General features: G+C 44.6%; 1 protein-coding gene across 1 annotated transcript in view; it reads right to left on the bottom strand.

Moving 5' to 3' along the window:
* The window catches only part of Slc24a3 (solute carrier family 24 member 3), a 485196-nt gene extending 465727 nt beyond the window's left edge, over positions 1–19469 (bottom strand). Inside the window, exon 1 of the mRNA XM_031372121.1 lies at positions 18720–19469. Coding sequence (XP_031227981.1) covers positions 18720–19149 — 430 coding nt within the window. The 5' untranslated portion in view covers positions 19150–19469. The remainder of the gene's footprint in view (positions 1–18719) is intronic.
* Between the last annotated feature and the right edge of the window lie 4472 nt (positions 19470–23941).

Below are 23941 nucleotides of genomic sequence, written 5' to 3'. Positions count from 1 at the left end.
AAAAAAAAAAAAAAGAGTTAGATTGTGGCCAATATCTGATCCCCAGAGTACAGGAGTTTCTACTGCTGTTCTAAAAATAAAATTGCCATAAATTTTGTGCCTTTAAATAACCCCCAAATTTGCAGTTCTAGAACACAGAATTCAAAACACCTCTCAACATGCCCAACACTATGTGCTCTCTAGAAGCTATACCACAGAATCACTTGTCTCCGGTAGCTCCATAGACGTTGCCTGCACTGCTTGGCTCGTGGTCCCCTTCCATTTACAAGGCAGGAGTCACATCAGTCTGCCCTCTATCTGGGTTAGCACACGCTCTTCTCAGACTCAGCATCTCTTCCTTCCCTTCCACTGAGAAGCTGCCATGATAGCAGACCATTCTGATGATCCCTTTAGGAGTTGCACATCAGATATCCTATATATCAAATAGTTACATCAGGACTCATAACAATAACAAAATTATAGTTATGAAGTAGCCGTGAAATAAGTTGATGATTGGGGGCCACCAGAGCCTGAGGAACTCTACTAAAGGGTCACAGCACTAGGAAGGTCAGGCACCACTAGAACAGGGGAACCATCCAAACAGTTTGTAATCATTAAGTGTAAGTTCACAATGACCACTGTCTGCCTACCAGACTCTAGTAAGGGACAGTAACTTGGACAATAGTGGCAGGGCCTCCCCTGTGGTTATGTGGAAATAATTTTCTTTCTAATAATTTTCTTTCCAAGCTGAAATCTAAAGAGGCATTCTGGAATATAATCTCAGCTAGCTAGTAGCAAACAGTTCACATTTCTCCACATTCCCAATGAATGGGATATAGAAAAACACAAAAAGATACTGAGTGTGAAGGCCCTCGGACATGAAAATGGGATGCGGCAGGTGGACCGTGGAAAACACACTGACCCCAGGTATAAGCACCAAGCTCAGAAAAAAAACTGAAGGCTTTGCTATTTAAAGGCACGGATTTCAAGGGCACCTCCATTCCCATCAGCACAGCATTTTAGAGTCATCTATTCAGAGACCCCACTTCCTGGAAATGCAAATCAGCCAGACAGAAAACAGGATGCTGATATATTGCTTTCCAGAGGCAAATAGAAAAGAGGCAGAGTGGACAGCACCAAGGAGCTGTGTAAACCAGGGAAAATGTGAAATTGTCATATGTTGTCTCAAGATTAAAAACTAGGATGAGGGGCATGGAGAGATGGCTGGGGCTAGAAAGATGGCTCAACAGTTAGGAGCACTGGCTGCTCTTCCAAAAGTCTGGAGTCCAAGTCCCAGCAACCACATGGTAGCTTACAACCATCAATAACATGAGCTGATGCCCTCTTCTGACATTCAGGTGTACATGCAGACTGAGCACTCATATACATAAAATAAATAAATAAATCTTAAAAAAAAATAATCAAGCATCTCTTGATGAAATAAGGAGAATAAAGTCTTGCCACATGTTCAAAGTTCCAGGCAGCTAGCACAGCACCACACCCATCAACCAGTCCTTCAGTGTCACTGGTGTGCATGGTAACTGACTATTGGAACTGTGTGAGAGTGGAGAAGGACACTGGAGGAACAAGAGGGCTTTTCAAAGTTTGCTCTGGACTTCCTCAGTTAGAGGAAACTAGCCTTGAATCTGAAAAGTCTATACATCCTGAAAACAGAAGCCAATATTTTCCACAAAGATGTGTTTATTATATAGAAAACAGAAGCCAATATTTTCCACAAAGATGTGTTTATTTTCAGAGAGAACCCAAAGAGAACCTCAATGTCATGCAAGAAACACAGGCTATAGGAAAGAAAATTCAACTACTAAACAGCAAGACGAAGATTATAATGAAGTTGGCTAATGTAGAGGTGGACAAGGCATAAGACTGTTAAAAGAAATGCAACTATAAAGCATAAAGAGAAATGGAAGTTGTGCTGAAAATCCAATCACCAAGGGGAAAAAAAAATAATGTAGAAACTACTAGAAAATGGGAGAGAAAAACTAGAGCTAAGGTGGTAGAATAGTTCTTTAATCCCAGCATGCAGGAGGGAGTAGAGGCAGGTGGATCTCTGGGAGTCTGAGGGTAGCCTGGGCTACATAATGAGTTCTGGGTTAGCCAGGGCTACATAGTAAGATTCTATCCCCACCCCACCCCCAAAAAAATAACAGAGAAGATGACTGACATGGAAGACAAACAAATGGTTTTCTGAATTACAAATAGTTCAGAATTTTTAAATTTTTAAACAGAGGAGAAGCCACATGGTCATATTCTCCAGACAAAATTGAGATAAAGTTAGAACTTAGAAATATATATGACAATATAATATATATATATATATATATATGTCTGATTACCTAGAAAGTCAAATGTATCACTAACCAAGACAAAGACAGCACTCATAATTTCACATATTAGAAGATAAGGGGATTAAGAGTAGATTTTAAGGAAAGATGACAGCTGAAGTTGAGTCGGCAAAACTGGAAATGCAAAGTTGGTCAATATAACCAGTCAATCATTAAAAAATTAATACAGCCAGTCAAACAGTGTCCAGTTGAATTAAGGGAAGCAGAAAGGTTTGTCTCAGTGCTGAGAGACGGTCATACAGATACAACCACACCAGCTAAAGCAAATACAGTCTTTCTGCCTCCTCTTTTCCATAGGTCCCTGAGCTCGGAAGGAAAGGTTTTGATGAAGACTTCCTGTTAGGACTGGATGCAGCAAAGCCTCACTCTGTGCACATTATCATTTTGTGGTTCTCTGGGTTAGCTCCCATCTACTGCAAGAAGTTGTTTCTCTAGAGGGCTGTGTGAGACACTGGTCTATGGGTGTAACAAAATCTCAGTAGAAGTCATTCTACCACCATTTGCCTTTAGTGGAATGATTGTATTTACCTAATTGTTAAATTTTACAAATACAATGCAGGGACTGGACGGATAGCTAGTTATTAAGAGTGTATATTTTTTCCTGCCAAGGACATGAGTTCAGCTCCCAGCACCCACTGCAGTTGACTCACTGCCTTCTGTAAGTCTAGTTCCAGAGCCTAGAATGCTCTCTTCTGGCCTCTGTGGGCACCTCCACATACATAGTATACACTTAAACAGGCACATATACACATAGATAAAAATAAATCTTCGAGGAGAATTAAATGCAATGAAGAAATACTTTAAATGTCGGAGGAATGAAACAATAGCCCTGATAAATAATGCACAGCAGGATGACAAATGTAGGAAAGAACAGGGGAAGGTAATCATGACTGCAGGCCGACTTCCTTGAAGCCTGATCAAACAAAACAGCACAGCAGGGGTGAGAGAAGTCTGCAGTGTAAAATGCCATTTTTTCCACACACTATTTATAGATTTGCCCAATCCTAGAGGGATTTCATGGAAATTTCACAGAGATTCTAAAGTTCACTTAGAAAGATAAATGGATGATAATAGCAAATGACTTTTTTTTCCAAAACAAGAGGACGAGTGCCTCACCCTGCCAGATAATTAACACGCTAATAAACTACAGCAATAATTAATGAGCAAATGGAGTAAAATAAATGTCATAAAAGCAGCCAGTGTCACAGGATAAGAACACACACACATCCATGCACCCATGTGATGCGACAAGCATGTGGGGCAAAGATGATTCAGTAAACAATACTGGGATTAACGGGTAAATCTATGCATCTGTGTCCATATTCATTTCAACCATGATAGACCACATAGGTAGGAAGAAAAGACTGGAAAGATTGTATAGAATAAATACATCATTGAGATCCTGAATCTAAGAATAAAATAACAAAAACTTCAAGCAAAATGAAAGGGTTTGACCTGGATGCAAACAGCCTCAGTATGCGCTAAAGAGCTCTGAGAGGATGAGATACAGAATACCTGTTGGAATCTTCGCTTCCCATTGCAACTCAAAACGGAGTGACCGACCTAAGAAAGACAGACGTGGTAGGGACATAATGAAACATCAAGTGAATAGATTCCTGATAAGGTGGGACTTCTGGTCTTTCTCTTACTGCTGCCAGTGCCACAGGTATGTTTGTTCCATTTTTTGTATGGGTACTTTGTCATATACTTGCTCTAATGAAACTGAGAAATAAAGTGTTCTGGACTCAAATCCTCATTCAGAAAAAAAAGAAAACTCTTACCCATTACCTTTTAAAAACTATTATCTCCCTAGATAGAAACATAAACCTGAGAGTGGTAACACAAACCTGTAATCTTGACCTGAGGGAATAGATAGTAATATATAATAATAATATATAATAATATATGATTATTATTTTCTCAAAAAGGTTGAGATTATACATCAACAAATCTTTTTCATAAGGAAAGAAGATTATATAGAAAGAAGACTGAGGTGCTGAGAGTCCACTCTTCTAGCGTAAATTGAGTAAGAACTGGAGGTGCTGGGAGGTAGCTTGGTGACAGAACACTTGCCTCCCATCCATAGGAGTCTGTGGGTTTGATTCCTGGTGCTGAATATATGCACCACACCATGATTGTAACCCTCACTTTTGGCAAGGGAACATCAAATCCACAACTGTCAAGCTGTGAGAATTTCAAACTGTCCACATTCCTGGAAGGCAGCGGAGCAGTAACTGTGAGCCTTTCTAAAGGACGTGTCCCTTAACAAGGAAATGTCGCTTCTAAGGAATCCAGTCAAAGAAACTGTCAGATATTGGCAAAGATTTCTGCACAAGAATCTCACCACAGAGAGTCCATGGGAAATACCTCACTATACCAAATAGAATCCCTAAAAATGTACAGGGGTACAGGGATGCACACTTCTAATTCCTGCCATCAGGAGACAGAGGCAGGAAAATCTCTATGAATTTGAGGCTAGACCTATTTACACAGCAAATTCTAAACCAGCCAGGGTTACAGAATGAGACCCTGTTTCAAAGAAAAAATGTCAAATAGAAACCCAAATGAATCCAGTATGATGTGGTATAATCAAAGGGGACAGTGTGATGTGTGATGGGATTTTGAATTAGACAGGCTGGATTCTAATCTATATTGGTTACATAGAAACCCTGAGCTTCAACAATTTACTTCAAGTTTTGTGTTCTGTTTTTTCTTTGCTTGTACAACATAGAGAAAATGTTTCCTATCCCATTGGGTTATTGGAGGAGGGTAATGAAGTTAGGATAGACAAGGTACCTGGAAGTGTCCCAGGACCTGAGTGCTCCATAAACAACGGTTTTGACAATATTAACAAAAGTAGCATGAGTTTTATGATGGATGAACACAGCTATAATTCCAGTATTTGGGAGGCAGAGGTAAGAGGACCACGAGTTTGGAACTAACAAGTAAGGCTCTTTCTCACACGCAAAATGTAACTCTATTATCATGCTGACGTTAAAATTATATCTTAAGCTTAATATCATGAAGAAATGCTGATGACAAGTGAAAAGGGAGGCTCTGTCAAGTCCAATCTTTTCTAGCAGACAGCAGAGCAGGGGCACTTCCCAACTCATTCTGTGGGCCAGGATTACCCTGACAACAAAACCAGACAAAGACAGTATCAAGAAAGAAAGTCACAGACTACTTTCTCATGCGATCATAAACACAAAGGCCTTCAGTAAAAGTTTAACCAAATCAAATCCAAGAGATATAAACTGCAAAACATTTCTTGAGCTACTGTGGCTTAGCCTTGGCTCTGTGTTCAAAAGTTGTTCCACACAATCCACTCTGTATAACCACTGCCTGTTATCGAAGAGAAAAAAAACAAAACAAACAAACAAACAAACAAAACAGAGGAACAATTAATTTCTACATAAAAGGCATTTGATAGATTTCAATACCTATCCCTGATTAAAAAAGAAAAAAATAGCCTCTTGTCAAATGAAAATCAAGACATGAAATTCCATCATACCATAAAAGATAACTATGAAAAAAACTACAGCAAGCACTGTGTTTAATGGTTTATGACTAAGCATCCCCTCCTAACACCAGGGCCAGGGCATGGGTGACTGTTCAGATGACACTATACCACAGAGCCCAGCCAGTGTGATACGGTAGGAAGAGGAAATTACCCACAGAGAGCTGCAGATCTATGCCCTCCCCATTCATAAACACTTAAACTAAAAGCAACTCAAGTGCCTTACCACAAATAGTAGAATAAACCATTAAACACCTACACATGTATTCTTACTCAGCCAAAAGAAGTGAAGGGGTGCGGGTAAGCTCCTGATTCAGGAGACGACTTGGGTGAGGTCGCGATATTAAGGAAAAGAAACCAACTGTTTGCGTTTTGGATTTCCTTTGCAAAGCATTGATTTTTAACAAAGATAATTACTTTCTCTTGAAACAAGTCCCCATATTTAGCCTCAACTACCCTCAAACTCACGCTCTTTCTGTCCACACATCCCTAGGATGCCATTACAGACGTGTGTTATTGCACTTGGCTAGTAGGTTCTTTTATTTCTCTTCCACGAATTCATTTATGTATTCACTCTATATCCCAATTGCAGCACCCCCTCTCCTTCCAGTCCCCCTCACTCTGTGAAAGACCCCCAACTCAGGCACCAACCCACTCTGGCACATCAAGTCACTGCAAGACTAGGTGTATCCTCTCCCACTGAGGCCAGACAAGGCAGCCAGTTAGGGAACCAGGATCTATAGGCAGGCAACAGAGTTAGAAACAACCCCCCAACCCCCCGACCCCAGCCAGCTCCAGTTGTCAGGAGACCTGCATTAAGGCCAAGCGGCACTTGTGCCACAGCAGGGAGGCCTAAGCCCATCTATGATCTTTGGTTGGTGGTTCAGTCCTCTGGGAGCCCCCAAGGTTCCAGGCCAATTGATTCTGTTGGTCCCTGTTCCCTCCAGGTCTGTCAACCCTTCCCCAACTCTTCCACAAGATTCACTGAGCTCTCTCTGTTTGGTTGTGGGTCTTTGCATCTGTTTCCTGGTAGGAGCCTCAGAAGACAGTTATGCTAGGCTTCTGTCTGCAAGCATAACAGAGTCTCATTCATAGTATCAGGGCTTGGTGCTTGCCCATGGGATGGGTCTCAAGTTGGTCCTGTCATTGATAGGCTGTTCTTTCAGTCTCTGCTCCATCTTTGTCCCTATGATTCTTGTAAGCAGGACATAGTTTGGGGATCAAAGGTTTGTGGGTGGGTTGCTGTACTTATCCCTCCACTGGAAGTCCTGGTTACATTCTCTAAAAGTCAAACACCCTGCTGGCAGAGGAATAGACAGGGTAGTGGATGTGGGGGTGCATGACTCCAGAGGGTTAATTCAAAAGAGGTTTGCAGGAATGGTGATAAACTATCTGTATCCTGACTATCAGTTTTTACTGCATACAATTTTAAATTAAATTAAAAGTTAGATTACTTTTCAATTAAAAAAAAGATGAGGGGCCAGCAAGGTGGTTCAGTGGGTAAAGGTGCTTGCTTCTAAGCCTGTTAGCCTGAGTTTGATCCCTGGGACGTATCCATACAGTGAAAGTAAACTCAATCTTGCAGTTGTCCTTTGACCCCTCTACCTATGCTGTGGCATGAACACATTTATACATACAAACACACACACACACACACACACACACACATGAAAGATAAAAGAAAGGAAGGAAAGAAGGAATTTAATTTTTTAAAAATTTAAAATCATATATGATTTGGTTTCAACTTTGACATATTGAAGGGGGAAACAACATCACCATTTTTGAAAGTAATGGGACCTGTCTAAATTCGTGCCTAGATTTGTTTAAAGTGGATAAAGTTAATTTACACTCTGCATATACTCCCAAACATACTCAGGATTTTAAACGTCACCAGGAAATCCCACTCCAAAGGCTATAGGTTTGATTTTTCAAATCCTAGGCTGCTAAGGTCCTAGAAAACTCTCCTTAACAACCAATCTTCAGATCAATGTCCAGAAACGCTACAGCAAGGATGAAACAAAGTTGGAAAGTTATAAACTCAAACACTGCTGACAAGGAATAAAACTCCATGGCCACTCGTTTTCCAAAGAGCCTCTTATCCTACTGATCACACAAGACAGAGGGAAGTGAAACTATAGTTTCAACTCTCAGAAAACATGGCATGTCCTAGGGCCCGTGTTCTAGCCTCAGCACACAGCCCTTCACTTGCTACATGGAGCAGCTAATCCTGTAACTCTCCCCTTTCCTCCCATAGACTGGTTCTCCTAAATGTCACAAAATTTCCCAGGAAGATTCCAGCACTCCAATAACATTTCAAAATGTGAGATAGTTCACTAAAAGCTGGTCTTCGTTGATTATGTTAGGTGTTTCCCCCCCCAAGCAGAGAGTGAAATTTGAAATTTTCTTTCATGTCACTTCTAACAAAAGCAGACACTCAGACCCAGTGACCCCTAAGAGTGCCTCTTTGTCTAATACTCCAGAAAACAACTACTCAGGGCAAGCAATGGGAGTGCTTCACAGCTAACTTGCCTGAGTGTTCCCTCTATCTGAAGAAGCCATTTTCAGGCATCCTTCATTCAGAAATATTGTACAAGTGACAGAAAGTAATTATCCATTAAAGAAGCCATCAGCAAGCCAAGCACCGTCCTCCCCCAGTATTCAGTTGAGATCTCCGTATATTAGAGAGGTAACTCCACAAACACAGGAGGTTGTCCACATCTTCAGTCTCAAATGTAAATGGCCTTGGTGATCCTTTCTCTGCCCCAATGTATAATCAAAATTTTATGTAGAATACAGTACTCTTGGTGGCTATTTCCCTTCATTCTTAAAAGTCTGATTTTTAAGCTGACTTTACTTGAGTGTTGTTTATTACCAACTACTTAATGTCATTGGCCCTTTGGCACTAAAAGGTATAGATGATGATGTCTTAAGAGAGACCCTACTCCATTACCTTGACTGTGGTGGTAGATACATAAACCCACATGAGTTATAAAATTATGTAGAACCCAACACACACATGAATGCACACATGCACATGTGCACACACACACACACACACACACACACACACTCAGTGGAAGAGAATCAATCTGATGATGCCACCATCGTCCTGATAATATGCTACAGTTTTACAAAATATTACTGTGATGTTAACTAAAAAATATGTACAATGAGTCTCTGTATTTGGTTTCCTACCCATATGTGAATCTTCAATTCACTTGATAAAATACTTCCAATTAAAAAGATTGCCCATTCCTCTTACTCTGCCCCACCTTTAGTTTCCTTATGTATAGCAGCTAATGTTGAAAAGGAAGAGGAGGGAAGGAAGGTAAGCAAGATGACTTAAATAACTTGGGATGGTCTGGTTTCTGCCATCAAATAAATTATTGACCCACTTCCCAATCATGGTTGGGAGGATCTACATCCTTGAGTCAAAGGAAAGTGCTTTTGCTGAGGAAAACCTCTGCTCTCACTGGACTCTCTGACAGAACAGGTCTCACTGCTGATGGTAGCACACAGTGATCTTTCTCTAGAAAATCTGATAGACCCATGACAAAGATGGGAAATAAGGCTGGTTAAGATAGAATTTTAGCCAGTGATAGGGCCCAGTCAGATGAATTCTCAGGGATACTCACCAACAAGACCTTCCTCTGCTACTGCAGTCATTTGCAACGGTCTCACCTAAACACGAGGCACACAAAGACACCCAAGTTCTCCCAGCAACTAAAGGCACTGATTAGAAAAATGGAACAACATAGATGGACAAGAAGTACTCTACTGCTTATAGGAAAAGTCCACAGGAGGAAAAGGGAATTCCAGAACTAATGCATGCGTTTAGAAATAGAAGAGACGATGCATGCGGATGAAGTGAGATGGACTACAAAAGGAACTCACAGAAAAAAAACAGCTCTTGGCAATTGGAGTTGTGACTGCCAAAATGAAAGCCAGTGTCAGAGTAGGAAACCTGGGCCACAAGATGGCCCTGTGGGTAAAATGGCTACCTGAGTGAGGTCCTCAGATCCTACTAAAGGCAGAAGCAGAGAACTGATTCCACCAGGTTACCCTCTGACCTCCACACACATCCTTCTGACATATGACACACATAATATACACACTCATGCATACACACATGTGAATACACCCCCACACAAACACATGTGCACACACATGCACATGCACACACACATATACAAGTGTGCACACACACACAAATGAAATAATTAAGTAAAGTTTCTTTTAAGGGATAGGAAATTCTTGATTAAGAAAACTTGTAGAAGGGCTGGAGAGATGGCTCAGAGACTAAGAATACTGGCTGCTGTGTCAGAGGACTTGGGTTTGATCCCCAGCTCCCATGTGACAGCTCATAACCTTCTGTAACTCTAGTCCTAGAGGATCCAACATTCACTTCTAGCCTCCTCAGGCACTAGGCACACATGTGGTATACAGACATACATGTAGTCAAAATACCCACACGTGTTAATATAAATAAATAAATAAATAAATAAATAAATAAATAAAATAACATTAGTAGAGATCAGAGCAAAGGTCTGGGACAATTGCATATGACTGTATGAAGCCTGTGAGAAGCAAGGCAGAAGGATCATGAGTTCAAGTTCAGCCTGAGCTGTATAACAAAACTTATCTCAAAACAGGGGAGAAAATCAATAAAAAAGGTGAAAGTAGAGAAAAAAAGAGAGAGTAGGAGGTACTCTCATGAACTCGAGTGAATAAGGATGGGGACATCATAGAGGGGAAGTCCCTAGGCCTGACTGACATGCACTTCCAGATTTGGAGACTAAGAGACTGAACAGACACATGCCCACAATAAGACAGTGATGTCTCATAACATCACTGGGAGCAAATAGCACATGAGAAGCAGAGAAAATCACATACATGCCTGACAAAAAGGAGATGGAGTTTAAAAACAATTAAAAAAAAAAAAAAAACAGGACAGCATCAGACTTCTTAAAGGCATCTTTAAAGAAAGACAGCCAAGAGACATCTTTAGATCCCCAAAGAAAATAAGGTCCATCCTAAACTCTTTTCCTTTTTATCTTAGATTTAAGGCCAGCCTCAAAACCATAACCTTCCTGCCTCTGCCATCCCAAGTTCTAGGATCACAGGCGTGTAAGCTAAATTATTGAGCCCAATCTATCTGACGTGTGGGGTTGGTAGAAGGACTATATCTTCAAACACACAAGGTGTCAAACCCGTGCTTTCTCTGCCTTATTGCAGGGGCACCTGGAGTATGTGATATCTAAAACAACAGGTGCAGGGGTACACCAAAAGAGATATGCACAGGGCTTCTAGGAAGACAGCTTTCCAGGGCAGAGCGGAAAGAAGTGTACAGCACAGAGCTGAGGGAAGGTGACAAGTGACAGCTGGACAGCAAGATGACCAAGCAACCTGACCAGACAGCAAACAGCCAGAAGAATCTGGATGGAGATCACTTCCAAGAGAACACCCCACTCCCCTACGCCCCCGTGGAGAACTCAATGTCAGCACACACACTGGGATAAGATGAGGCCAGGAGAAGAGAGTTTGGCCTGAAATTGTAGCAAAGGTTTAGCAAACTAAGTAGAAGAGAGTAGATTTACATTCAGAACTGAAAATGGGAGTTCAGTGTGTTTCACAGCTCAATGACATGGAGCCTTTACAGGGTCACGTACAGTGAGTGTTGCATATTAACCTAGCCCACTGAGGCTCAGACTTGGCTGCACACTGGCACCCGCACTTACCAAGAATCCCAGTGCCCACACCATACTCTGCAGCAGTCCATCAGTATCTCTGGGTAAGAGCCAGACACAAGTGAAGCTCAGAGTTCTCTACTTGACACTGCAGAGAAGACGGTGGAACAGGGGCCCACCAAAGAGATCATTTTCACCTTCTGCTATTCTCCTCATCTGTGGTCGTGACTGCTAATAATCCCGATTTTCAACTGTCAGTTTCATGTCCCGCCAGCTCACTAAGTTGACCTATCCAAAAATGAACATTTCACATTCTGTCTGGAAAAATGACATTATTGACATCGCAGTGTCAATGTGTAATGGCAGTCTGCTCACTGTGGCCCCTTTGTTCTTTCATGCCCTCTCATTGGTTCAAATTCTAGTAGTAGACCAGAGTAAAAATGCCTTTTTTTCCAAGCCAGAACAAAGCAGAATGTAAAGGGGGAAATGAAGAGGAACATTGTCAATACTGCAAAAGCTACGAATGGGAAATTCCCCAAACTGGGTAGCAGCTGAGCTGGTTTTATTTGCTCACTCTCCCGGGAACACATAGCGACTGCTGAGCAAAGAATGGATGCTAGATTGCATGGTTTAAATGAGCAACTGGCACTGGTCTTTCCTGATCCCTAGAGCTCCCTTCTAATCCTGAACTTCAAACTTCACGGGGTCACAGACAACCAGCTCCATGGTACGCTTGTGAGTCCAAGTCCACTGAGCTTTTACATAGGGCTTGCTCAAAAATATATGTGGCTGTTCTAGTCCCTCGAGCATGGACATGGTTCAAAAAGGAGGAAAAAAAAAACTTAGCCACACAGCTTCCATGTTATAGTTAACTACACTTGAACCCATCTAACTTTTGCCAATCTAATTATCCCGCCCCCCACCCAACAAAAAGGACATCATCTTGGTTATTTTTAAGTTCCAATTTCCCACCTGATAATTAAGGGTGGACAATGTTATTTGTGGCTACTGGTCACCTGCAGTGAGTTGCATCTCTGTCAGTTGCCTGTCTGCATTTATTTTTGCTCTGTTTTCTAGGAGTTTGCCTAACTCCGCTCCCTCCCCACCCCTATCTTCTACTTTCCCTTTGTTTCCCAGGTTCCAGAACCTCAGAAGCACCACATGCTCCAGGACACGGTGCATTTCTCATTCATATCTCCAACAATTCTTCACAAGGAGCTACACTGTCTCTCTTCTCACAAAGCTCAAAGATAGATACTAAGTATGCATCTCAGACACCGCTGTCAGCTCAACAACTAGCAATGCCCAATTAAAGAGCCCCAGGTCTCCTGCCCTGAGATCCCAGAAAGGACTCCTTCCAGGGAATCCACCCAGATGAACTTCTCAAAAAGGCAGCTAACAAGGATGGTGATGGGGTAGGGAAGCCATCAAAGAAATGTGACACCCAAAACTAGCAACAGTGAGGAGCATGGCCAATCCCAAGCCAGAAATGGATAGAGAGAACTGTTCATAAAATGCTGGAAGCCTATAGCCCATTACCCCTTGGCTCATAGCAAACCTTCCTCCACATGCATCCTCAGTACTTCTCATTCTCAGATCCTACATGGCAGGATCTTGTTTGAAACTATTTGCAAGCAATGAATAATGCTGGCTGTCAAATAAACTCTACAGAATCAGAACCTGGCAGCCATCAGCCAGAAAGCCTCAAATTACTCTCCAGAGATCACAACCCACTTTCAATGTGACTCCATGGATATTTTTGGAAGCCCCTAGACCTCAGTTTCCCCATTAGGATAGTCTCAGTGATATCCTTCCATCTGTTACCCAAACACATACACAGAGATTCTCCTTGTGTGCAAGGAATACTCCTTATAGAAGCAAGAGTTGCCAAAGTCCTGCACTATCAGCCAGCTTCCACCAGGCCTTGGAATGCTCAGCAAATATCTAGTTTTGCAATTCTTTTGGCTTTGCCAACCCTCCAGGGTAAGGAAAAAAATATCTTCCCACAAGGATTCAAGGCTTGCAAGGAGAGGAAATCTTTGAGAAAAATCTGGGTTGATGAGCAGCTAAGAAAAGGCAGGAGGAAAGAAATGCTTCTATATATGTTTGTGCAGAAAATAGAAAAGGTTGAAAGCAACGTGTTTCTAAAATACTGCTTCTATGAAACCAACCTTCTGTTACTCCTTACTCCTCGGCTGACTGAAAAAGGCAGGGTGATTCCCTGTCTTGTGTTCACATCTTCTCTGCCAATGCTGGAAAATGTACCCGTATGCAGCTTTGACATAGACATGCCCCAGTTCAAATCCTATGACTCTCCAACTGATACTAGACATAGCCTGCCACTGTTGTTCAACCCAGTGCTCTCCAAAGAAAAACGGGCAACTATGTCAAATTTACAGGACTAGAAATTATGAAAATATGCACATGTCAGCAAGTAGGGGCCTAAAACATGGTAGGGGTTTTGTTCTGTCTTGTTTAATCATGGGCATTAACGTTTAGACACCAAAGAGGCTTGTTTATCTATAACAAATATACTTTGAGCTCCTGTTATGGGCTGGGTGATAGGGTGACTTGTCAGAAGAGATCACAGGGTCTCTGACCTCTCGGAGCTCAGAATCCAGTGAGGAGGAATGTTAATCAAACACTGACCAAACAAATAGATAGCTGCCGACTTTGATAAATACAGTCAACAGAAAGCAGTGTTTCCAGAGGACACCATGGGGAGTCTACTATAGTCCAGAAGACCTTGGCTTGGTGGTGAAGCATTAAGTAACTGCAGAAGTAAAGGACTGGGTCGTTGTGGTGGACACAGCAGTACGGTGGACCTGCACATGGGAGAAATCTGGAACCAGAAAGGTCCCTGGTAAAGCAACAGAAAAAGCCAAGAAAATCAGAAAAGAGAAGACCAAGGGAGGGGATATGGAGCTAGGGGATCTGCAGGCTGCACCCCCAAACCCTCTGATAAGTGGGAGTCTATGGAAGCAAAGATGGACTCTCAGGTTTGCAGTTCGAAACCCTACTGTAGCTTCTTCATCAGGAGTTACCTTCCATCTCCATATCAAATAAGATGAGCAGTAGTTAAATATCATGATTGGAGGATATTTTAAAGTTATTGTACAAGTGCATGAATTTACAGTATGTATTCACATGGGTGCATATACAAATATCTGCATGCAAATGCATATTATATACTTCCTTTATTCAACCACTGGCCACTTTGGGACATGCCTTCACTCACTCCTAAGTTATAATCCCTTCAGATTTCCAGATTTTTCCCAATACATCATTGTATCTCCCATTATACTGAAAAAGTGGAGATTCTATGTCTCCACTTTTTCAACCTGGGTTCTGTCTTGACCAGCAGGAGATGACCATGGCAACAGCACTGTGTGGCTTATGAAGGCAGAGCCTAAAACTCAAGCACTTCCATCTTGTTTTCAGGAGTGCTGTCTTAGAACCTGGCTGCCATACTCTGAGGAAGTTCAAACTGAGTCCCATGGAAAGACCATGTGCTGGTCTGAGTCAACATCCAATTCTGCCCTTATACATGGGTGGGGTGTCCTCTTGGATGATTCCAGAGCAGACTGTCAAGTCAGGTTGCTCAGATTTGCAATCTTCGCAGCCATGGCCTATGACCCTAATGGAGTAGAGAAAAGCCATCCAGAACATGCTTATCCAAACTCCTGAGCCAAATATCCATGAGCATGAAAAGTAAACAGCTGTTTTAAGTCATTTGGAACTAATTTGTTATATAGCACAATGACTGACATATAATATATATATATATGCATATATACACACATATATATACATACACACACATATGTGTACACACAGATGTGTGTATTGTGTGTGTTCAAATATATGTTTTTCTTAGTTACACCCCTTAGAACTTCCTAGAGATATGCACAAAAGTGTGTGTGTGTGTGTATATGTGTGTGTGAATATGTTTTGTTTTTTGGTTTTTTTTTTTACCCCTACTTCTGGAGAAAGATAGCCATGTAGTCTATATCAGGAAAAGTGAAACACTTCTAAACCACTCAATACATAAGAAAGTAATCCGTTCTCATTGCAAGAATAAATGAAAACCTTCATTAGCAAATCTAACACCTTATTTAAATTGGCTTTGAACACAGAGATCAAAAAGGAGATCTCCATCAGCAAGCACTAAATAGGGCACCTGGGTTTTGTGTCTCCCCTGCTGAAGGCTCACAGCACTGAAGACAGTGTTTGCCGATGAGGTAAATGCACATAAAGTATGCTTGGCACAGTGCCTGGCACTTGGGATGCCCAAACTGTAGTTGTTATTATTATTGCTTTTGTTGTAGTTAGAATTAAGAATTCTCCTCATTCCAGCACTAACTCTTCCTGACCTAAATTAAACAATCCTCATGTCCTAGCTACACAGAAGAAGAGAAACAACAAAACAGTATAGATTTTTTTCCATACTTCCAACGGAATACAGAGCTTTGCAAAACAGAAGCAAACTTTTCAGTATATAACCAAATCTGGATTTACTTAGAAATCAAGAAAGAGATCCCCAATTCCATGATTAGAAATGTTAGACATTATGTAACATGACAGCCACACACATCTATTTGGACTTTCTTATAAAAAGAACTAACTGCCCCTCTTCATAAGAAAGAAAAAGAACAAGGTGGGGGTGGGAGTCATGGAAAATCAAGCATCTGAGGGGTTATCTGGTTATCTTTAATAATTACCACATGCCTTTAAACATAAAAATTACCTTTGGTCATTAGGAAGGTACCACCCCCCCCCCAAGACCACAGTCCTACATCCTGAAGCAAGGAACACAGCTGGGAACAAAGAGCCAGGTCATCTCAGGTTGGTTCATCCCTCCACACCTCAACTCCCATGTGACTTCACTCAGTCACCCTTTGTGAGTCCCAGTGTCTTTAAAATGAGAACTCTGAACTTTTTGCCCATGATGCAAGGATAGTATGTAGGATGGCCCCAGAAATTTCAGGGTAAGAGTCTCTGCTCCGATGTTTATAATACTGAATGGTAATTCCCTAGGTAAAAATATCGTTGGAAGATCTCCATGCAGTAATTAATCTGTTTAAAATTATCTCGAAAGAAGACTATGCCTTGCTGCTCTAACCCAGCTGTGCTTCACCTATTGAGAACACCAGTATCTCATGCAAGAAAGGGTGATTAGAGACCCAATCCAGACTAGCAAGTCATAGAGTTGGGGGTGGGGGCTGTAAGCAGTGCCTACATAGCAAGGTCATTAGCACTGCTGTTTTTTTTTTTTCCCCCAACTAAGTCTTCTTGCTGTGGATGGAAGTGTTCATAAACTAGACATTAACAGACAGGCTAGAGAAGTGAGGAAGAGGAGAGAAAGATAAACAAGAGAAAGAACGAGATGGGGGCATGCTGTGGAATGATGCCTGGGTCAGTAGCCCCTGAGCAGAAATGCCAGGGAAACTACCTCAGAAGGAAAGCATAGTCATCAGGTTCCAAGTTCACACAGTTCGTGATGCCACATCAGCCCAGTTATTCCAGCATCTGGTGATAGCAGGAACTGAAGCCCCCTGCAATTGGTCCACATAATCGTGTGGGTCACATTCAACATCCAGGGGGTGGGGGAAAGTCTTTTATGTCCTGGAAAGTGTTGAGAAGCCTGTCACTCATGGGACTCCAACCTGTAGGGAAACGGCCACCAAGTAATTGATTTGGAATAACTCTTGCCAACGGAAGCATAAACTATCTGCTGGCTCCCACTCACCCTCTTAGGGACAGTCAGTGGATACTGCTTAGCCGGTCTGAATCTGCCCTTGGAGAAAAAAAAGTCTCACTTCATTCAAACAGCACAGCCCCCCTTCCCTCATGTCAGTACCCAGGGCCAGAGAATCAGAGATTCAGAAGCAATGGAGAGAGTCATGGAGTCTAAGGGCTTTGCAGAAGACCAGCGCCACTTCTCTCCTATTACCATATATGATGAAGTCCGTAGAGCGATCTGCTAAGTTCAGAAATGACCCCCGAGTTTCACCCATGAGGCACCACACCAGCCAATGTAAGGGAAATCTCTTTCTTGATTGATGGCACCTTTTAAAATGTCACCATCGCTATCAAAATGCTTTTATTGTGTGCTTCAAAGCACCACATATTAGATCTGTGTCTATCTTAACAGTACAGCGCATATCTGTAACTGTTTTACCTCACAATCATTTATTTGTCTGCTTCCCCACAAACCCTGATACTCGGAAAGCCAGGATACGAAATCATTTTACGACCGTTATTCTCTCAAGTCTTTCCTTTCTGTGGTGTTGTTTTGTTTTTTTATTTTTTTCTTATACAATTGCATCCCAGAGTCCAAAATGTTTCCAATGGACAATTGTTCTGAGCACATTTCTCCTCAATGTCTATTTTACCTCCAGAAAAGCCAAGGGCAAAGATAAAACCAAAGTATCGTGTGTGTGTGTGTGTGTGTGTGTGTGTGTGTGTGTGTACACAAGTGTGTGTGCACCACCAGCCAAAGCACCAAGGAAAAAGTGGACAGCATGGAGTGGTCCGCCCCCAGCATCCAGTCCGTGGAAGGAAGCAAGCCAGCCTTGAGAAATGAATCCATGTGCTCCTGCTGAGCAACCCTTTAAGAGAACGTGCCCATTCCTAAACCCTGGCTGTGGTAGCTATCACTTTCCCCTATCCGAAGTTCCCAGCACCTGTTCTTGGATCGCAACGACTGAAAGGAGCATTTTCTACTGCCCACCCCACCTGTTCTGTGTGGAGAACACGTGGAGAAGCGGCTGTGAGCTGGTCAGCCTGCCCTGCAATCTGTCAGCAAACCAGGAGTACAGGTGGTTGGTTACCTGCACAGGTACCAATGGCTGTCAGAACAACTTTATTACTGGCCTCGGCAGTGAAGGGGTTCCTCCCCGTCACCACCACCACTATCTACCAGCCAGGCTGTGGGAAAAGGGCAGAAGGCAAGAGGTAAAGGTCTTCTTGGAGTGTCCAAAGGGTCACTCCTCCACCGCTGCAGTCCTAGAGCCCAGACCCCTTCCTCCTTAGCCCGGCAAGAGACCGGAGTGTCCCCGTGCCTGTTCGGCGTGGCCGGACCCAGCGCAGCTCGCCGGGCTCCGAGCCCCGAGAGCCCGAACCGCCCGCCGGAGCCGCAGCGCCCACTCGGGGCAGGCGGCGAGCACTCACCCTTCTGCTCTCGCAGGCTCGACAGCGACCAGAGCAGCAGCGCCACCGAGGCCAGGAAGCAGAGCTGGCTCAGCAGAAGGTCCCTCCGCCGGCGGCGGCTGCGGCGGCGCGCGCGGTCCTGGTCGCCCGGCGGCGGCATCCTCGGACGGCCGGGCGGCGTCCCTGGCGGGCGGCGTCCGCTCGAGTCGCGGGCGGCCGCGGCGGGGACGGCGGCGGGAGGCAGCCCTGCGCGCAGCAGCCGCGCGTCCTCGCTGCGTTCCCACCCGGCCGCCGCCTCCTGCTCTCCCTCCTCCTGGCCGCTGCCGGTCTCCACGCCGTCGCCTTCGTCGCTATCGCTCAGTCCCTCCTCCCCCGCCGCCTCCTCCTCCTCGCCGCTCGCCCGCACCGCCGCCTCCCTGCGCTCGGGGTCCCTCTCCTGCTCGCGCGCCATGGCTCCCACGCTCCGCGCCCGCGTTCGGCCTGGGGCGGCGGCGGCGGGGGCGGCCGGGAGGCGGGGGCGGCGGGGGCGGTGGAGGAGGAGCGGGGAAGGACCGGCGAGAGGAGGGCCGGCCGCTGGCCACCCAGAGCAGGCCCTGACCTCAGGCTGCGGGAGTGCGGCTCGGGGTCGCACTCCAGTGTCCGCGCGGTGGGTGGGTGCGTGGGGCACTCGGAGCCGAGCGGTGGCCGGAGCTCACCAACCGCACGAGCGTGCGCAGCCTCCCGTACCCCCGCGGTGGGTCGGCGGCAGGGGGGCTGCGCACAGGCGGGGGACAGCGCCCGGGATGCTATGAGTCGCTGGCCAGCACCGCGGGGAGGGGTCGCAGGGAGGAGATTGGGCTGTGCAGGGAGCCCGGTGCACAACCCTTCAACCCTTTGGTGCCCAGAGAAAGAGGCGGTGCGGTGGAGGAGGCCCTCTAGGCGGGACGTGGGTAGACAGATCTCCACCAAGGAGGACTGGCCTGAAACTTTCAGAGGAAAGGAGGGTTTCCTTGGCCCTCTTCCATCTGCTGCCTTCAGCGAGAGCTTCGAGAGAGTGCTAAGTGGCCAATTGTAGCCACTGGTCCTGCCTCCTGCCGCTGGCCTTCGGGGTTCCCCTCTGCCCCCTGGTGGGGATCCCGGTGAGCCAGGCTCTCTAGTCCTGAAACTGGCCTCCTGGGGGCTTTTGGCTTCTTAGGGTTGTCCTGGCTCCCTGCTCTGGCTCAGCTTCACATTTAGCTCTCTGAGGAGCTGAAGCAAGTCCTGTGTGTGGCTGAAACTAAGGGGGCCCTGGTAAGATCCCTAAGGAGGAGACTCTTGGCCTTCTACAAGGACAATCAGTCTACCCCAGTCCCAGGATTAGAGCCCTAATTCGAGTTGTTCTGCCCCTGCCTATTGAAGATGTAGAGGCCGACCTCCCCACCCCCATCTGCAGTATCATTGAAATGAACATCTAGTGATCCCAGGCATAGCTCACTCTCAGGGGCTTGGATGTCCCTAGCCTCATCCCAGGCTCCTGCCTGCAGGATGGAAGACACACAACCCCAGAGGATGAGACGAAGCAATGTCTTTCCAAATGGTGCAAAAAACTTAAGTCTTATTCCAAAAGGATGGCTGTGTGGAAGCTCTTGGGCCTGAGCAATCTAGCCCTCGAGAGTTGGAAAGAAGTGGGGAAACTCCATAAAGGTTTCTCCCTGGCTAGGTCACAAGGGACCCACAGAATCAGCTGTGGGTGACCTTCCACCCCATATAGTGTCAGATGTCCCCTGACAACATCTGGGGACATGGAAAGTGGCCATAGGTGGTTTGCTTCCTGCTGAAGAGCAGATTTTGCTTCCCATGCGTGTGTTCATTCCCTCCCACTCCCATGTTGGCTACTCCATGTCCAGAACACCATCCCTGCAACGGCTAGGTCAATCTTTGCTTAGGTTGCCAGGTACCAAAGGAGGAATTTGAACTCTTCAAGTCTATCCAGGTTGGAGCATTATGGAAAATTCTCCAATTCTGCCACCACTATCAAACCTTCTGAGACCCTTGAGGAATTCAGAGTAATCCAGACTTGTTGGGAAAGACACTCGTATGGTGTTTCTAGTGGAAGGCAGGGAGGTGGGTGGAAGACGGGGAATCTGGAATATGCTGAGTCAGGAAATGAACACTAACTCATCTTGGGGGCAGAAACCAACATAGACAGCAGGAATTCTGTGATCTGGGGGTTGGCAAGGATGTGTGTGAGGAAACGGGGGAGGACAGGAGGGAAGACTAGGAACTAGATTCTCTGGAAGACAGTGTAGACTCCCATGGCCCAGAGAAAGGACTCTGCTTGTGGATATTGGCTTTGAGAAATATCAGAGTAAGAGGGGATAATGAGGTAAAGCACAAAAGCAAGATCGATAGCTTCTGGAAGCTGCTGAACATCACTGGGAGCAGAAGGTGGGGAATCTCTGGTCCCACTCCTGACAGTAGTAACTTAGTGCAGACAGGTTCACTAACTCTTATGGTGAGGGCATCTCTGCTGGGATCAGCGAGGTCCTTTATCTCTTCCTCCACCCCTACCATCAGGTAAGAGTAGAATAGAACAATCTCTTGGTGCCCTATCAGAACCAAAGAGGAAGGGAGACAGCCTTGATGTTATTTATTTATTTATTTATTTATCTATATTTTATGTTTTCTGCCTGGCTCTGTGTTTGGGAAACAGACACTTGAAAGGAGCAGGACCCAGAATGAAGAATGTATTTATGATCTTTCAGTATAAGGAAGCTCAAGAATTCCAACATGGCTGCTGCCTTTATCCCCTAGTCTGTTTCATACTTGGTCTCACAGCGTGTGCTTCAAGATGAAAATCCCACACCTATAGTTCTATCCCAGAATGAGCTTGTTCAGGAAAAGGAGCATGACCCTTGTGGGCACTGGCCTCTCTCCCCTTGCAAGAATGAAGCAGGTGTGTTTATGGGGTCTCCATGTTGGCTGGAGGCAGGGCTCGAAGTCTCTGCCCCAGCTTTTACTTCCATAAGCACTTCACTTGTTGTGTATGAAATTCACGTAAGAAATAGAAACAACTCATTGTTTTCACAGCCCTGTCATTGCACCACCACCACCAAAAAAAAAAAAAGCCTTCCCAGGAAACTAAGTGTGCAGATACACTTCTGTGATCCCAGCTCCTGAGAGGTTGAGACAGAAGGGTGGCAAATCTGAAGTCCGTCTGGGCTATCAACATAGCTCCAGGCCACCCTAGCTACACAGTGAAACTATCTCAAATGAAACACTGACAACAATGAGCAACAGTGACAACAGTTATTCACAAACAACTCCTGTGATAACACTGACTTGCTATCTCTTTCATCAGCCAGTGAAGTGGGGCCTCCCCTGTGTCAAGACAAGGCACATCTTTGGGCACTCCTGCTGTCTTTCCGACTCTCTGGTCTCCCCTCACCCACAGTGCCCAGACCTGACAGGGCAGTCTCCACAACAAAGCAAGGTTGTGTCTCCATAACACCAAACGGGTTGCCAGTGGTGTCAAACAGACAAGCCAGGGTTTTGAAGAGAGGAGAGGGGGAGGAGGAAATAAAAGCACCGTATCTGATGAAGTGACTCCCTGCCATGCCACTCGGTAACACAGAACAATCCTCCAAGCAAGGGAAGATCACTAGCTGTCCCTGGGGAACATTTTAGCACAATGAACCACTGTGGCTAGAAGGAGAGGGGAAAGGAAATCTACCTGGGACAGATCTTGGATGGAGGATCTTCTATAGGTCTTGGGAGTTAAGGATGTACAATTGATTTGTTTATTGTATAGGTAGGAGTGACCAGCTGCCCTTCACCTGTAGGTTGTATAGGCTCTTCATATTGCTTGTCACATGGATTAGGGTAAAACCCCACCTTTACTGAGGAAGATGCCACATTTCCCTTGCCCACTGTCTGCTGCTTGTGCCGAAGAATTTCTAAGTACAAAAATTCCTCTGTGACGAGTGGGTGTCCACAGCATGGACTCCTCCTGTGTTAGGTGTTCGGCTTACTGCTGGAGTTAAAAGACACCTCTTACTTTGACATTATTTTTAAATGTCAATTGCTTTTTTCCATTCTTTTCCAAAATTGTGTGCATTTGTTTGGTGAATTTTGATTTACCACGTGGATGACTAGTTTTCTTTCCATGTCTCATGGCTCAGTCCACAGTTTTCTTTGTAAAAAAAAAAAAAAGGACTTTCATGAAGTGAGATACACACATACACACATATGTATATATATCTGATATATCAGAATGTGCACAGGTCTTTACTCCATGGCATCACATATGCACATGGACTCTGCCAAATAAGTACCAAAAATAGGGCATTCTTCCCCACCATCTCTTTGAAAGCAATAATCCTTCCATTTAACAACCTTCCTGCATATTCCTGTCATTTTAGGCCACTGTTAACCTGACCTTGAACTTCTAGTCACACAGTTTTGTCTCCATGAGATCTGTCCACACAAGCATACATTTATTTGTTCTTTTTCATGTTGTGTGGGTATGGAGGATTTCCCCCCCCCACCCCCACCTGATGCTTCAGTTCCCTTCCAAGTTTAGTTTGAGCCAAGAATAATCAAACCACTGCCTCTGGACTAGAGACAAATGACCTCCCGGGCTAGCTAGTTCTGTAAGGAACTTCAGCTGAAATTGAAAGCAGTCATAGGTGGCTTCTCAAACCTGTTGTACCACATGAGGATTGGCACCGGGGTGACTTCAGTTACCCACATCCACAGGTACATAGGGGGAATCGGGCGTCTCATGCTTTTACAGATAAGCATAGAAGAACTCTCAAGAACACACAATTTAGAAGTTGTTTTTCAGGGAAAAAGTCGGTACAGCATTTCACCTGTATTTTTTCTACCCCTTTTATTTTAAGAGGGGGAAGGGGAGGGAACTAGAGCAGACACCTTCAGGAAAAATGCACACTCCATCTCTCATAATCACAGAGCTTTCACGTAACTCATTGTTAGTTGGTGTTATGAATCCATGGGGACGGATCAGAGATGTCCTCAGCCAGCCGCATTCTGCACAGTGGGGTCCAGGTCTAGTCAGCTGTATACAGTCTCCAGCTTCGTGGATTCTTCAGTATTAAGACTGAGGCCCATGTTGTAAGAAAGGACTAGTTAGGTGGGAGCTTTGGGTGGAGCTTGGAGGAAAACCAAAACAGAAAACTCCATCACCTAGCTCCAACTTGTCAGCATGTGCAACTGACCCGTTGTGAGTGTTTGGAAGAACTAAGGACTCCACACCACCATGCGCT

The sequence above is a fragment of the Mastomys coucha genome, unplaced genomic scaffold (genome assembly GCF_008632895.1).
Source record: "Mastomys coucha isolate ucsf_1 unplaced genomic scaffold, UCSF_Mcou_1 pScaffold15, whole genome shotgun sequence".
In the NCBI taxonomy this organism is placed as follows: domain Eukaryota; kingdom Metazoa; phylum Chordata; class Mammalia; order Rodentia; family Muridae; genus Mastomys; species Mastomys coucha.
This window is presented reverse-complemented; position numbering and strand designations above follow the sequence as displayed.